Here is a 14,918-nt window from a genome sequence, read left to right as displayed (position 1 = left end):
CCGTAAGTTTGTAAAGCATCCCAGAACACGTTCTGTCTGGCAGGCGTTCAGGCCGTTTCAGAATGCCTGTCAAATACAGCACAACCAGAATAATTTGCTCAATTGAGAAACAAGGGGGAGAATTTTGAAATGCCTCCCCCCAAGGTTTGTAAATTTTCCTTGTGGTAAGCTGAATGGTTTAAAGATATTTAAAAGGCATGTCTGCCCTGCACAAAGGGCTGTGGGCTTCTCAAATTAGCACAACATGGTTAATTCATGTCCTAAAGTGAAATTTTATGGGACTTCGTCATTCAAATTAGTCTCCAATGAACCCTGCGCTGAAAGGACAAAGGCCAGCTCTTGGTTTCACATTAAAAAGGCAATATGGGAAATGGCTTGGAGGTTTAGTCTAATGTGCCTACATTAGACCCAAATCACTTTCAAAGTCTTTGGGAAATTCAGCGAGGAAGAATTCCTGCCCTCAGGTCCCAAGGAGCCCTGAGCATGGCTTCAGTGTTCCAATTACCAAGAATTTCACCCAAAAGTTCCAGTTCGGAAAATGATGGTGTAAAACAAAAGGAGAGGGGGAAAGGGCCCACCACAGACAAATCTCTGCGACATGCAAATGGGAAGGAATAGAGCATCAGGGCAGTGGGGTGGCAGAGCCCCAGTTGGCATCCTAAGAGCGGTAACACCCCATTTGCATCCTAATGAGGAAGCACCCCACTAAGGTGCGCCTCAGCAAAGGACAAGAAGCTCCTTCATCCTTAGAACAACAGAAGGAGCAAGCCAAGAACCCCTCGGCTTCAATCGCAGTGTTGAAAGAAGAGCCCACTCTTAGAGTCATAATGTATATACATTATCGCTTACATCCACTGCTTGGGTATAACTAATTCTGGCCTGGACCATCTCCGGAGTGTCTTTAATACTGGTAAACTTCAAAGCATCTGGATGCTGACGGTACTTCTTCTGTTGAGCAGAAAAAGATCAAAGCTGTGAATTTTATGCTGCTCTTTCATGCCGTTTGAAAGAGAAAATCATAGGTTGCTTGAGATTAGAGTGAATTTGTGAACATAATTATTATTCCGCTTCCTCCATCTTTACATCCTAGGTGCCTTCCGGTTACTATTTGTTTCAATTTAAGAATAACCTCATGTCAATTAACATTAAAGTATTTCTACCTGGTACAAAGAAAATATCTCAAAATTAGGTTATAACAGTAAAATACTGTGGGATGTACGCTTAGGAAAGGATTTTTTAAAATAATATGTATATAGGCTTCAAATACTGTCTCAGAGTTGTTTACATATCTTAGTTTAGGTCTCCCAAGCAAGAAAGAACATTCATAGTTCCATTTATCAATTAAAGCTTTTCATGAAAGGACTTGGTAGAGATTATCGCCATGAAAACCCTGGTGTTTAACAGTTTGTGATCACACACTATCCAGTCACTTTAGAACCTGGTCCCGTTAACATATGCAATCATTCTTTAAAATGTTACAATAACAAGAAAAAGGGTGATATGATTGAAAGGAGTCATGACACAATTGGAAAGATACTGAAACAAAAAAATTCAATTGCGGGCAAAGACCTAAGAACCCAATTTTGATTCTAAAAATCATGCTTACATTAATTCCTCTTTTTTTTTTTTTTTTTCCAGTCAGAGTACATTTCCAGGGGACTGGAACAGTTGTGATGTTAATGGAATTATGAAGTGTATCTTTTCTCAAATCGAATAATTATTTTATAAATACGTTCTCATTTATCAGGTTGGATTTTTGCGTACTGGGGTGTCTTACGAAGACACGGGTCTATATCCAGCCAAATGCGGCCCATCACTTGTTTTTGTAAACAGAGTTCTATTGAAACACAACCACACTCATCCATTTATGTATTGTCTGGCTGATTTCTGCTACAGTGGCGAGTTGAGTAGTTGTGACAGAAACCACGTGGCCCACAAAGCCAAAAATATTTACTATCTGGTCCTGTCCAAAAAAGGTTTGCTGACTCCTGCTTTAAGTGATAGGTGTGTGTGTATTTGCGGCTCTTTCAACAGTACCTTGCATTCTGTCTGAAAATTAAAAGGTCAACGCAATTTGACCCTAAACTGGAGGCACGACAAACTGAAATGAGATGGTTGGAAAAAGTTGCTAAAAGATGCCTTGACTTACTGAAGTTTGAGGACTTGTATGAAGCATGGAAGGTTAGCAAATTTGTTGAGTAAGTTTGCAAAATGAGGTGGAAAATGAAGACCACCGTGGGATAAATGGTTCCAGAAAGAACCCTCGGCTACCAGACTCCGATGCATGAGGGAATCGTCTTGAAGTCTAAAGTACATGTAGAATGGTCTTTATGCTTTATGTCCTTGTATGACTGGGTGCGATATTGAGAGTTTGGGATCATGAACCCTCAAAGCGAATTGTTTGCTCCTGTAAATTTGCCACATTCATCCTCCTAAGAGGAACTTTCCTTAATTACATTGAAGTACCTAGGGTAGTACAGTCTCCACTGAGCTCCCAGGGTCTTCTGAGCCTTGGATGTTGACTAACATCCTGAAAATTAGGCCAATCAGAGTGAGCCCACTTTTGATATCATCTCTGTGACATGTCCGGTAACTGGAATGTTCTCCTATGGGAAAACATCAACACTGCGCAGGTGTGTTTGAAAAACCAAGATAGGTGCCTTTCTTTTCTAACTATACATGCCATCTCCTCCTCAGACTCAAACAAGGTCCCATGGGGCTCACTGCCAAGGCTGAAGTCTTCTGGGGCTATGGCCACTCTGGTCTCCTCCCCACCCAGACAAGTCTAGAAGGACGGGCCTACTCTGAAGGCAACTACACAAACGCTCACTTGCCTTCTGAGCAAGTCCCTCCCCAAACAGCCATGAACAGAGGTGGATGTGGGTGGTTGGAGGGTATGCAGCCTCTTTGTGGGCGTGCGCCAAGGACAGCTTCCTGGTGTGTCTCGTCCAGTGGCTCGCCACCTTTCAGCACTGTCTGGAATTATTGTTGGTTGTCACAACCGGGCACAGGGTGCTACTGGCATCTAGTGGGCAGAGGCCAGAGATGCTGCCAAACATCCCACACGGCCCTGGACAGTCCTCACAACAAAGGATTAGCAAAATGTCAATGGTATTGAGATTGAGAAACCCTGATCTGCTAAATGAGACGGCCCTAAAATGTGAGGATATGGCTTTTTTTATAAGCGGGATGCCTTAGAGTGCAGCTAAGGGGGCTACAAGTAGACAGGAGTGAGATTTGAGTAGAAGTGAGACCCCCGCCAACAAGAGACAGCTGTGTCACATGTTCGATGCCACATGACTATTCAAACACTGTTTACACTGTGGCAGAAAGAAAAAGGGAGAAAGACACATAAGGTCACAAAAGGGCTTTCTGGGAGCAATAAATGTGTCTTTTCATCATCTCTCCTGTGTTGCTTCATTAAAAAGGTAAGTTCATGGGTAGCAATTGAGCTCCCGTTTGATTGCCATTATTATTTATCATATCATTTGTCACCCACTTTGCTTTTGCTGGGGCTCTCTGGGCCCCTACTGGTGTGTGTTTGGTATGTGGTTTCTCTCTAATTACCAGCCTGAGTCTGGGTTTTGAGGCCTTTCATGTAGCGTTGCCTTTTTCTTTGCCTTTTGAGTGGAAATTATTTTAATTTTATACAGAAATGCCACACGCCTAATGCAGCCAGGCCTGTTGCACGCTGTCAGGAAATCTCACCTCGCTAATGAGTTCTCCTGCCTTCTTCGCCTGCTCCACATTTAATGACCCGGTGGCGACCCAGCCGGTGCCTTTCATCCACTTCACATCTGCCCTGTATTGGTTCTGACAAAGGAGAAAGGAGGAAAAAAAAAAAAAAAAAAAGTCAGGCCATTGTTGGTGCACAGACATTTAAAGGGCTATTAACGGGTCCTGAGGTACCCTTGGTGCCAGCTGAGTCAAATGAGATGCCCCTTTTGTCTTATCCGTTTCTGCACAGTCACAGGTGAGGTCCCAAAATGTAAATTAATTTCTTCTTTAATTGGAGCTGTCCTGATGATGGCGGCTTTAGGCCCCGCCCAACACTACTGGGGAGGGTTGGGAGGAGCAGAATCAACCTTGTCCCTCATTACAGACTCATGTCTACCTCGGAAAAAGGAGCGCCCTCATTGTCTGCTTTCCCCATTTTCCTGTTTAAAATGACATGCAGGGGAGAAGAAAATGAGAATTCACAACAGAACCCAGGTGGGGAGCCATTTGAGGGAATTTCACAAGACACCCGAGGCTTCCTGCAGTGCCAATTCCTTCCTACACACCTCGGTGCAGGGCGGGTGTGTGTGTGTGGGGGGGTATTTCTCATTTCTTGACTTGCCAGTGAAGGAGTAGTTTTAATGGAAAGCCATTTAATTGGACACTTTCCTAAAACTAGCATATCCCCTCTCTATCCTGAAGCAGTTCCACCTGGAAGGGTGTGTCTACACGGCCCCAACTCCAGCCCCTGTGTAACAGTCTGGCTGCAGCTGATCTGTGTTTTCAGTTCACCTACTTCCTTGTAGAAGAGTCAACCATAGATGAAAGAAAACGGAACCAGACGGGGAAATATAAGGAAAAAGGGAAGAGCGTTATTGGAGATTAGCGAGCTGATCATTCTAAAAACGGGGACTACGAAAGTTGGACCGAGTATCAGAGATGCTCTCCCATAGGAGGCCACCGTTAAGAATGTCACAAATACATCCCCCACTGCCATCCCGGCAATAAAAAAACAAACATAGAAAACATATGTAGATCAGAATTCCAAGGAGAAAAAAATAGCTTCTGATTTCCTGTTTGGTCATATAGAATTTATAACGAGCCTCGTTTGAATGGAGACTTAAACCACAAAGAAATTAAAATGTTTCCATTTCAAGATCCAGAAATAGGTATCCCATAAGGATAAACTATGGTCTTGCAGGGTCTGGGGAAACCCTTGCACCGATACTAGCACACACGCACGTGCACACACACACACACAGAGCTTACATCACTCTGTAAACTGTAAGCCTTCTTGGCCCATTCCACCTTCATATCCGTGGGCAGAGCTGTGAAGTGATGCGACGCCATCTTGTAGCCTACGTCTGTGGCTAAGTGTTGAGCCTTACGAGCGTGCACAAGATGCAGCATGTCCAGGGAGACGTGACACTGGGATCTGGTGTCCTCGAAGCCCTTCTTGTACTCCAGCTCACTCTGCAGCTTGGACATCTGCAGCGAGTGGCTCATTTGCGAATCCCCCTGGGCATCCTTTGCCCCGATGAGCTTCCCTCTGCCCCTCTCATAGTCTTCCTTGTACTTCACCTACAGGAGGAGAGGACAGCAGGGCACGTGCATGAAGTTCAAACGAAGCCACACAACAGAATCCTATTAGAATTAGTGTCACAAAAGTTCGCCGCCTTTGAACAACCGATGGATTTCCTTTCATCAAACAGTGAAATAAAATATTACTGCTCTTTATTCTCTTTTCACCGCAGCTGCCAGAAAACTCAGAGCCAAACTGAATGCTCAGCTATGGAACAGTCCTCTCCCAATAGTCTGCTGAAATTCCATCTTTTGTCTATATTATTTGAGGTCCCTCTTTCTGGATTTATTTTTCAGTGGCCTGTTGCTTTCATTAAAGGCCACTTTAAAATCCTTTTTGGTTAATAGTTGAGAACATTATAAATAAAAAGTCATGAAATAAAAAAGACACAGAATATCCAAAATACAATTGTTGTTTGAGAAAGGAGCTCAAATTAAAAAACAATGGAGACACATAAATATTTAGGAGTATGAGGAGCAAAAGGGAACGTGTTGACCTAAAAAAAAAAAAAAAAAAAAAAGAAAAAAGCACTAGGCCACGAGTAATGAGGATCAGAAAGAAGAAAGAATACATATGGAAATGCTTTAAAAAGTGTCACAGAGTACCAGTGTGTGGCATTTTTTTCAACATTATCTTTACTGTGGCCGTCAGGAAACTCGGGCTCTACGCTGCAATAACAACGACAGTGTCACCATCTGCCACCGTTCACTGAACACTTACTACTATGAGCCAGGCATGGTATAAACCTGCGCCACTCAACCTGCATCTGAACACCAGGGCTGGTTTAAAAAATGTCACCAGCTGATAACATAAGGAGCTTGTGTCGGAATGTAAACAACGCCATCACCAAGCCACTGTTTAGTTCAGCTGATATCTACATATATTTATGTATATATAATATATATGTATATACAATGTAAATATATAATACATATACATATACTACATAATATGTATTGCATATATAGTCTGTATATATGGGTGTGTATATACATATATGTATACGTGTGTGTGTGTGTATGTGTGTGTACACAGCATAATTCGTGGGGGTTTGTACAGATGGACACCAACTCACCTCACTGGCCAGGTCCCTCTTGGCTTTGGCTGCCAGGAAGCCCAAAGAATCAAGACGCAGCTCAAACCCTTTCGCCTTCTGGTTTTCCCAGCTGCTCTTATACAGTTTCTAAGGGGATTTAGGAGAAGAGAGATCATCCTCACGCGAGAGGGCGCCCCTAGACTCTGTAACGACCTCTCTAGGACCCCAAGAGCCACAGAAACCCTGTAACCGGAATACAACCAGGGCTTCTTGTTCCTGCCTTAAAGCCTCTTCATACACATGGTTTCAATCAAAACAAGCAGAAATTGAACTCCAGAAGTTTTGAAAAATACTAGGAGTCTTCATGGAAGCTCAGAGACATGTCAAAGGGATAACACTGCACAACACACAGCCACGTTTCTAGAAAGTGTTCTCCACTTCTGTCCACACACCCCACCCAGCCCAGCAGCGGCCCCAGCTGCACTCTTTTCTCTTTCTGTCCCCAACCTCTCGTCCCTTGGGCCTTTTCTTTACTCCTCCCATTCCCTGCCTGCCTTCACCTCCGGATTTCAAGTTCTTTCTTCTGGAAGGCTCCTCTCCTTTTCTGCATGTGAATCCATTTAGCCTCTGTTCCTCCTTCTAATTCACCCCTCAACCCATTAGTTGGATCAAGACCCCAAAGACTTGGGAGCTGAGTGGAAGAGCTAAGGCCCCCCTTAGAAGACAGAGATGGAAAGTTGGAACTATGCATACTTCTGTGCCTAAGAGTCAAACTACCCTGTGCACAATCCTCCACGTACTTTCTGTATATTAGCTCTGAAGCCTCATGACAGCCCAGTGAGGAAGGGACTAGTCTTACTCTCATTTAACCAACTGGACACCTGAGAGCAAACAATTTACCCAAAGTCACATACCTAGTAAGTGGCAGAGCCACGGATCAAACCCAGGCAGTCTGGAGCCAACGTCTGAGCTCATACTCACTCCCCTATGACACTGCTCTTATGCTCTTTCAACTCCGACCCTGGAATAACCTCGGCCCCCTACCCCAACACATGGCGGCTCAAGTCCCCACCAGCTCATTCCTAGGAAAAGTGGTCCTCCCTGTAGAACACTGGTCAGGGACGAGGTCTGCTGGATGAGCTGTTTACAATGACCACATGTATGTAAGCTCAGTGGACACACCAGCATGGCTGGTGGGGTTTGCTGACCAGCTGCCTACACGGGGAAGCGAAGCCCGTGGCTGTACCTCGCTGAGATTGGCAGCGTTGGCTCGGGCCTGTAGGAAGAGGGGCTCGTCTTTGCTGATGCTGTACTGATGGAGGGACTGCTCGCTTCCTGCCTTGTAGGCCACCTGTTGGGAGAGAGAACTGGGTTAAGAGCAGGTGGCAGGGGCGAGTGGCTGGCACGGCAGCACTCGTGGGTCTTTACGTCTGCTTGGCTCTTCTGTGACTTGCCTCAGAAGTCCATTACAAAACCGACCAGACCAGACACTGGCCGGCAGGATACAGTAAATGAGGCTTAAGGCATTCAGGTGATGAGAGAAGGACAAGCAGCAGTGAGGAGCTGAGAGAAGAATGTGGCCAGGGGGCCGATCTGAAAACCACTTGAAGGTTTTTGTTCTCACACCTTTCCCTTGGGAAGGCATCAGCTTCCCCAAGCTGTTCTCGCCCACGCTATCCACGGCCTCAAAAAATAACCCACCAGAAGGTTCAGATGAGCAGACTCCCCAAGTAGGAAAAATAAGAAGCATACTCTGCCTCCTGCACCCCCATAATGAATCCTACTGCATTTGTAGGTTCCGACACCTGGAAAGTGGGCAGCGACCAAAAAGAATATGAGTGAACATCTCTGCGGAAAACTTGTCACTCTTGCTCTTTCTCTTCCCCTGCCCTCCCACCCCCTCAACTTGGGTTGCCAAGTTGAGTCTGAGTTATGTTGAATGCATCCTTTCTAGCAGGTATAGCTGGACCTTTAGGATAGAACGCTAGAAAGGTTCTGGCCAGACTGTAGCAACTATATAGCACCTGCTGGGTGCAGGTATACAGCACGTGCTGAATAATGAATGTGGGGTTTCATTGCTCTGCCCCCCACATCTGAGCTCAAGTGGGCATGAAAGGCACACAGCCCACAAGCAAGAGTTATCTTCCTCCAAGATAATTCTCTACTGTCCAGAATTATGGAGTCTCTGGTGAAAGACAGAAGGAGAAAGAAAGAAGAAACTAGGCAATCCTGAAAGCTGCAAATGAATAACATGAGTGGGCATCTACTCCCGACAAGCAGGGGAGAAGTGTGGTGGGTGAGGCAGCAAGGCCTGGTGCCCAGTGCCCAGAGACAGCCTGGAAGCCTGCGGGAAGCTGGGTCCTGACTATTTCAAGGGATGGTTCTTTGGTTCCTGGATTGTGCCTGGGCAGCTCCTGCAGTTGTCCCAGGGGTTCCCAGGCTCGTGACACAGCAGCTTGGTGGAGAAAGCGCAGCCCAGACTCACCCTGCTCTGCAGCTCCTGGCTCTTCTTGGCGTGCTCCATCTGGGAGCTGTCGGCCACACTGGTGAACTTCATCTCGTCTACTCTCTGCCTGTAGTTTTTCTGTTTCCAAAGAAAAGGGAACCAATAGCACTGGGATTAAGCTGCGCCCTCCAAGCCCCCGCTGCCACCAGCACACACATATGCACATATACACACATATACTGTCTGTGGCCCAAGCATCTCCTTGGGGGTGGGGGGATGTCCCAGCTAGTCCTGCAGCTTACACAGGACCACACACCTGAGACGGCCTGCTCTGCTGAGACTGTTCTAGTAGCTGCTACTAGTGAATGGGGACTTGCAGTTCTCCCCCTTAGTCAATCCTGTATTTCACCAGGTGCCTGGGATGTGCCGATTTTGTAAGTCTAGGTCTGACCCAGGGGAGAGTGAGGTGTAGGGAACGTGGACTTGACAACCATAAAGACCAAGGTCCAAATCTCGCCTCCACCTCTTGCCAGCTTCATGACCTTGGTCACGTCACTTAATCACCTGAGCCACTTGTGCTTTGACTGTACAATGGGGAAACCGATGGGAGCGGCCTCACGCTGGGGTGGAGTGGAATCCATAGGCAGGATAAGTGCTCGCTGCGTCAGCCGTCACCGTTATTCATGGTGCTGTCATGATTATCAAGGAGGCGTCTGCGCTAACGACGGGCAATGACAGGAGCCACAGACAGAAGGGGGGCAGCCAGCTGGATTCGCCCTCACAGTGTCTTCGTGTCCCAGATCCCCGAGGTCTTGTCCTCACCGTGTCCCTATCTCACAGCCACAGACTAATTGGCAACATGTCAAATGTGCTAATTCCGTCCCTCACCATGGGACTTCTTGTCCTCAGGGGTTAGTTCCTCTGGCTTTTCCACTGGACTCGCCAAAGTTGATGGCACAGGTGGCCGTTGAGAATGGCTTGTTGAAGCAAAAGCTTCACATGGTGGGGAGATTAGAGATGAGCAAACTCCCCAATGCTATTGGCAAGAGGGTTATAGATACCAACTGAACCCCAAATAGGGACAGGAATATTGAAAATTCTTAGATTTCTTCCCTTTAGGGAAAAAAAAATTCTAGAGTAAATATTCCAGAGCCCTGCAATCTCCGTTTTAATTCTAGTGTGTTGAATGGGTGAATTTTGCCACATAATTAAAGGAAGTTGCATTGTCCTTCTGTGGTTGGAAACTCACAGTGACCCCAGACTCTACATTGGTCACAATACTTAATTGACGAGCCAAGAATCCACCCTGCACAGAACACACCAGGGATATTAAAAAGGGGAAGGAGATGAGGTCTTCCTGGCCTTCGAGGAGCTTAACAATTAGTAGGCACAGGAAGTGAGACAGAAACAGACATTCCTCAGGCTGAATTCATTCCTAAGGCTGGTTGGGGCCCCTCACTGCACCCCTGTCCAAGACAAATGGGGCACCTGGATTTTAGCAGGTCTCAAAGAAGCTAACTAATAGGAAGCCTAAAGCGTCATTGTCTTCTCTCTACCTTCCTTACTTATACATTCTAGCTGGAATGCGTCTGTGTCGGAGAGAAGGGTGAAGGCCACAGGAAAATAAGAGTAAATTACAAAATGGGCTTTGGGGGTACAATATTGCTTAGCTGGGCATTGGATCAAACACTGGATACAGACACCAGCTCTGCTACGTCCTGGAAGTGTGACTATGTCTCACTCTCCTCCTATGTAAAATGGGATATTACTAGAATACTAATAGTGTCACTCACGTAGGGCTGTGTTGAGCAATAAATGAGCAATATGTACGTAACGCACTCAAGGTGGTCCATAAATGGCAGCAATGAGTACATAACTATTATTAGTCCCCAACTGGCCGCTGCAGACTATCGCTATTATTACCATTTGCAAAAGAGATGCTACCTCAGCCTTCCTGGCCCCAAAACAAGAATCCCCTTTGACGATCCCAAACACAGCTCCTAAAATAGTCACATTTCCATATCAAATGCCCTTTAACCGTCCTCCTCTGTCCGCTGCCAAGGCAGCTTTCCACGGTGCAAAGAGAACCAGGCTCAGAGCCACAGGGACTTTGGAGGGTAGCCCGTCCAACCTTCTCGTTTTTATGAGAGAGAAAGGGGATCCAAAGGGTTGAGTAACTTGCGCGAAGTGTGCACAAGCATAATGAGAACGCTGACCTCCAAATGTCCTACACAACAAACAAGCGCTTCCCCCGTGCTAACTGTGTATTGCAACCCTTCTGGACTCTTCTTTGGATGCAACTGGCTACTTCAAGTAAATCGGTGGGCTTCTTGCAAATACCTCCCCAGGAAGTTTAAGGGTGTGGAAGGTTAGTTCAGGGAGCTACAGGTGCAAAATGAAGACATACTCCTCTGAGTCACACCCAAAATAAGTCTGGGGGTTGGGGAGGGGAACCAGAGGAAAAGATCACGGCTAAAAGCCAGGGGCCCAGGCTCAGGTTACCTCGCTGACCAGTTGTCCGGCCTTCTTGGCCTGTTCCAGATTGAGACTGCCCTCTGTCAGCCACCCCACACCTTTCATCCATGCCAGGTCAGCTTTGTACTGTAGCTGCAAGAGAAAAGCAGAGCTCTAATCAGACACACGGACGCAGACTGGGCAAAGTGGAGGGGAATGTTAGGAAAATCCTTGCTCCTCAGTTTGTCTTCCTAGAAGAACGTCTCCCTACTCTTGTATAGTCACATAGACAGAACTCTACTTGGGGTGGAGGGCAGGGGGGAAGCCACGGAGCCCCCTCTGTTACCAGAAGAGCATGTCCTACCTTAATGCTGAAATGGCACAACTTAACCAAAAAGAGGGCTTTGCAGACTTTCTGACCAAGTACTCTCTCTGCCAACCTGCTAAATTTCCAAGATTTACTTACTGTTGCCAACATTTGACTCCTCTGCTCATCTTGACTTTCATCACAGCTCTGAGCCCCAACCCTCCACCCTCTAGTCTCCACTGTCTCAACTATCTCTGTATCTCTACCTCCCCATCCATGCTCCCTGGGCCTGGCACATCACCCGCAGTTCTTCCTCCGCGTTATGTCACAGACTCATGCACAGGTTTAAAATCACTCTGAAAGTGGCCCTGGATCCAATTGCAAGAGATGCATGGGGAGAACTGGCAATGCGTGAGGGCTCACCTCACTCTGGAGCCCATAGGCTTTCTTGGCCCACTGAGTTTTCATATCTTCAGGCACCACAGTGTATTCATGCAGTTTTTTCCTGTAGTCCAGGTCACTGGCCAGAGCCTGGGCCTTCTTAGCATGTGTGATGTTGACCATATCCATGGGCAGGTGGAAGTGGGTCTTACTCTCTTCAAAGCCTTTCTTGTATTCAACCTTGAATGCAGCAAAACAAGGCCCATTACTTAAAGCCTGCCTTTGCAGGAGTTATGTGCAAACACAGGAAAGAAGCCCAGGGTTTCCTGAGAAACTGGCACTCTGGGCAAGGCTACCTGTCTGTCAGAAAGGTGGGACCCAATTCCTGGCTCTGTAAGGAGATGGTGCTGGGAAGCTGAGGTTCTACACTACTTTGTCTCTGGATGGAATACCTCCTACCAATCCTAAATGTTTTTACCTGGCTACCCCAAGAGGCAAACACTCTATCCATGGCTTCTGTACAAGCTTTAAGAGGCAGAATAACAAAGCTTGGGCTCCAGAGCCAGAGTAGCCTGAGTTCAAACCTGATCTGCCTTTTGCCAGCTGGATGACCTCTGGACAGTTACATTACCTCTCTAAAGGCTCATGTTCCTCAAGGGACTATTGTGATACGTAAACAAAAGAGTAGGTGACACCTGCTTGGTGCAGTGATTGGCATATAGAAAATGCTTAACAAATGTTAGCAATGAGGATGGCGATAACACTGGTGGTGATTGATGGTGATGATGGTGGTGGTGGTGATGATGGTGATGGTGATGGTGGTAATGGTGGTGGTGTGATGATAGTGGTGATGGTGGTAATATGATGATGGCAGTGATGGTGATGATGGTGATGGTGATGGTGTTGGTGATGGTAATGGTGGTGATGGTGCTGATGGTGGTGGTGGTGATGGTGGTGATGGCGGTGATGGTGATGATGGTGGTGTTGGGGAAAGGTAGTGTGCTGTAGCAAAAGGAGTACGGTGCCAGTAAGTTAGAGTTCTAGGCTCTAATTCTCTACCTTTCCACCACTATGACTGACTACTGTATGACTTTGGGCAAGACACAATCTTTTTGGCCCTAGGTGTTCCACCTGCAAATATGAAATCCCATTTTGTTCTCTGTCTAAACCAGAGGTGTCCAAACTTTCTTCAACGTTTTTCACCAAGGGCCATATGCGGTAAAATACATAAACAGCCAGGCCACTCACTCGAGGTGAAGTACGTATTGCCTCACCTGGTTTATTTAAGTAAACTACATATGTTTTTGGAATTTGCTGCAGGCCAATTAACAGTGGATTGCGGGCCGCAGTTGGCCCGCGGGCCGCAGTTTTGACACTCCTGGTCTAAACTGAAGCCAAATACTCAATGCCTCTGTATGCTTCACAGCTATGCCCTGCACAGGGCTTGTTCTATAGGCACATCCAGAATGGCAACCCACATGCTAACTCTCTTATTCTAGTCAAGCCATGGCTCCTTAATGACTCATCAGGTAATTATATCCGACTGCACCATAGGAGCAGTATAAGCTGGCCTCCCAGCTTGGGTCAGGCAGTTGTAAAGCAGAAACCTAAAACTCATGTGTCCTTTTTAACTGTTCAGCCTGGGCAGGGAACCAAGTCTGTCCCTTCTAGCAGAACTCTTTTTCGCCAAAGGATTACCAGTACGTGACATTTACCTAGGTTAATCTCCAGCCATTAGAGTTGTTTAGAAGGAGCGTCCTTTTGATTGGTGGGAGCCTGGATGCCCTAGACGTTTGCTAAATATTATGAGTATCATGTGTGTTTGTGACCCCAAGATTCATCCAGGACATCGCCGCAATAAATAGGGTGCTCGCTGTCTAACTCTCCCGGTAGAATTAAGCTCCATTAGGGAGGAACCTGCTATGTGGTGGTCATTCTCACCGCCCAGCGTTTCCCACAGGATCATGCCCATAGTAGTTGCATGGTCAACATCTGTCAAATGAATAAATGTGACTGAATGTCTTTGTACCTTTCTCAGGAGATGCTGGTCACCCTTAGGGGCCATGCTACTTATCTATTTTAGAAGAATAGTATTCCTTTGGCAACATAAAGAAATGGAACAAACATCTCACGTGAGCCAGGAAAGAAATTGTAGGTGGAAGTTAATAAAGATAACAGTCCCAGGTGAAGGAGGCCCAGGAAAAAACCTTAAAGTAACACACCGCTAAGTAAAGGGTGGAGGGGAGAAAAGAACGTACCTCGCTGCTCATCTTGGCAACCTGCAGAGAGTGCAGGAGCCTAGTGTCTGTCGTTCCCATGACTTTGCCTTTGGTTTTTTCATATTCTTCTTTGTATTTAATCTTGAGAGAAAGAAGAAAGTCTACCGTGAGTGAGAGAGAAACTTTGCCATCTCAGGGGCTTTGCTTTTAACAAGTACAAGGGGGACCATTCTGAAAGAAACACCTCCTCGCCTTTCACACCCAGAAGATTAAGGTACTGTGATGTTTACAACATTAACTGTCTTTTTGTGTGTGTGTGTCTTTTTTCTGCAGGGCCACTGACATTTTACCGGAACCATTTCTTATGCATTTCTGAGTTAATAAGAGGAAACCCACATTGCTAGCAAGCTCTCCGGAAGCTTTGGCGGCCAGCAGAGAGATGGCATCCAGCTTCATCTCAAATCCTTTCCCCTTGGTCTTCTCCCAGCCTTCTTTGTATTTAACCTGACAAACAAAAGCACAGGTTGAATAGAGTCACTATTCATATTCCTGTCAAAAGTTGAAGAAAAATTAAGGGGGGGGGGAGAGCAAAGTTGGGTTTTTTTTTGTCTGTCTATAGACCAGAATCTTGGTGTTATTATCAAAAGGATCATAGCAATTATTAAGACACTTAATTGATTCTGTAGCTGTTGGGCCATACAGGGCAGTGGTAATGGGACAGGACACAGAGAAGCCCTGTGTGCGCATCCTAGCTCTGGTGTTTCCTGATCATGTGA

The 14,918-nt window shown here is 46.3% G+C and overlaps 1 protein-coding gene across 4 annotated transcripts in view; it reads right to left on the bottom strand.

Moving 5' to 3' along the window:
* NRAP (nebulin related anchoring protein) overlaps positions 1–14,918 on the bottom strand; it is a 67,071-nt gene that overhangs the window by 24,422 nt on the left and 27,731 nt on the right. For all 4 annotated transcript variants that reach the window (XM_019725185.2, XM_019725184.2, XM_019725186.2 and 1 more), the window contains 10 exons: positions 14,539–14,646; positions 14,182–14,283; positions 11,966–12,163; positions 11,284–11,388; positions 8,821–8,919; positions 7,582–7,686; positions 6,375–6,482; positions 4,987–5,298; positions 3,709–3,813; positions 850–948 (listed from right to left, as the gene is read on the bottom strand). In XM_019725185.2, coding sequence (XP_019580744.2) covers positions 850–948; positions 3,709–3,813; positions 4,987–5,298; positions 6,375–6,482; positions 7,582–7,686; positions 8,821–8,919; positions 11,284–11,388; positions 11,966–12,163; positions 14,182–14,283; positions 14,539–14,646 — 1,341 coding nt within the window. The remainder of the gene's footprint in view (positions 1–849; positions 949–3,708; positions 3,814–4,986; positions 5,299–6,374; positions 6,483–7,581; positions 7,687–8,820; positions 8,920–11,283; positions 11,389–11,965; positions 12,164–14,181; positions 14,284–14,538; positions 14,647–14,918) is intronic.

This window comes from Rhinolophus sinicus, linkage group LG07 (genome assembly GCF_036562045.2).
Source record: "Rhinolophus sinicus isolate RSC01 linkage group LG07, ASM3656204v1, whole genome shotgun sequence".
In the NCBI taxonomy this organism is placed as follows: Eukaryota; Metazoa; Chordata; class Mammalia; order Chiroptera; family Rhinolophidae; genus Rhinolophus; species Rhinolophus sinicus.
Note: the sequence above shows the minus strand (reverse complement) of the source record. Positions and strands in the feature narration are given on the sequence as shown.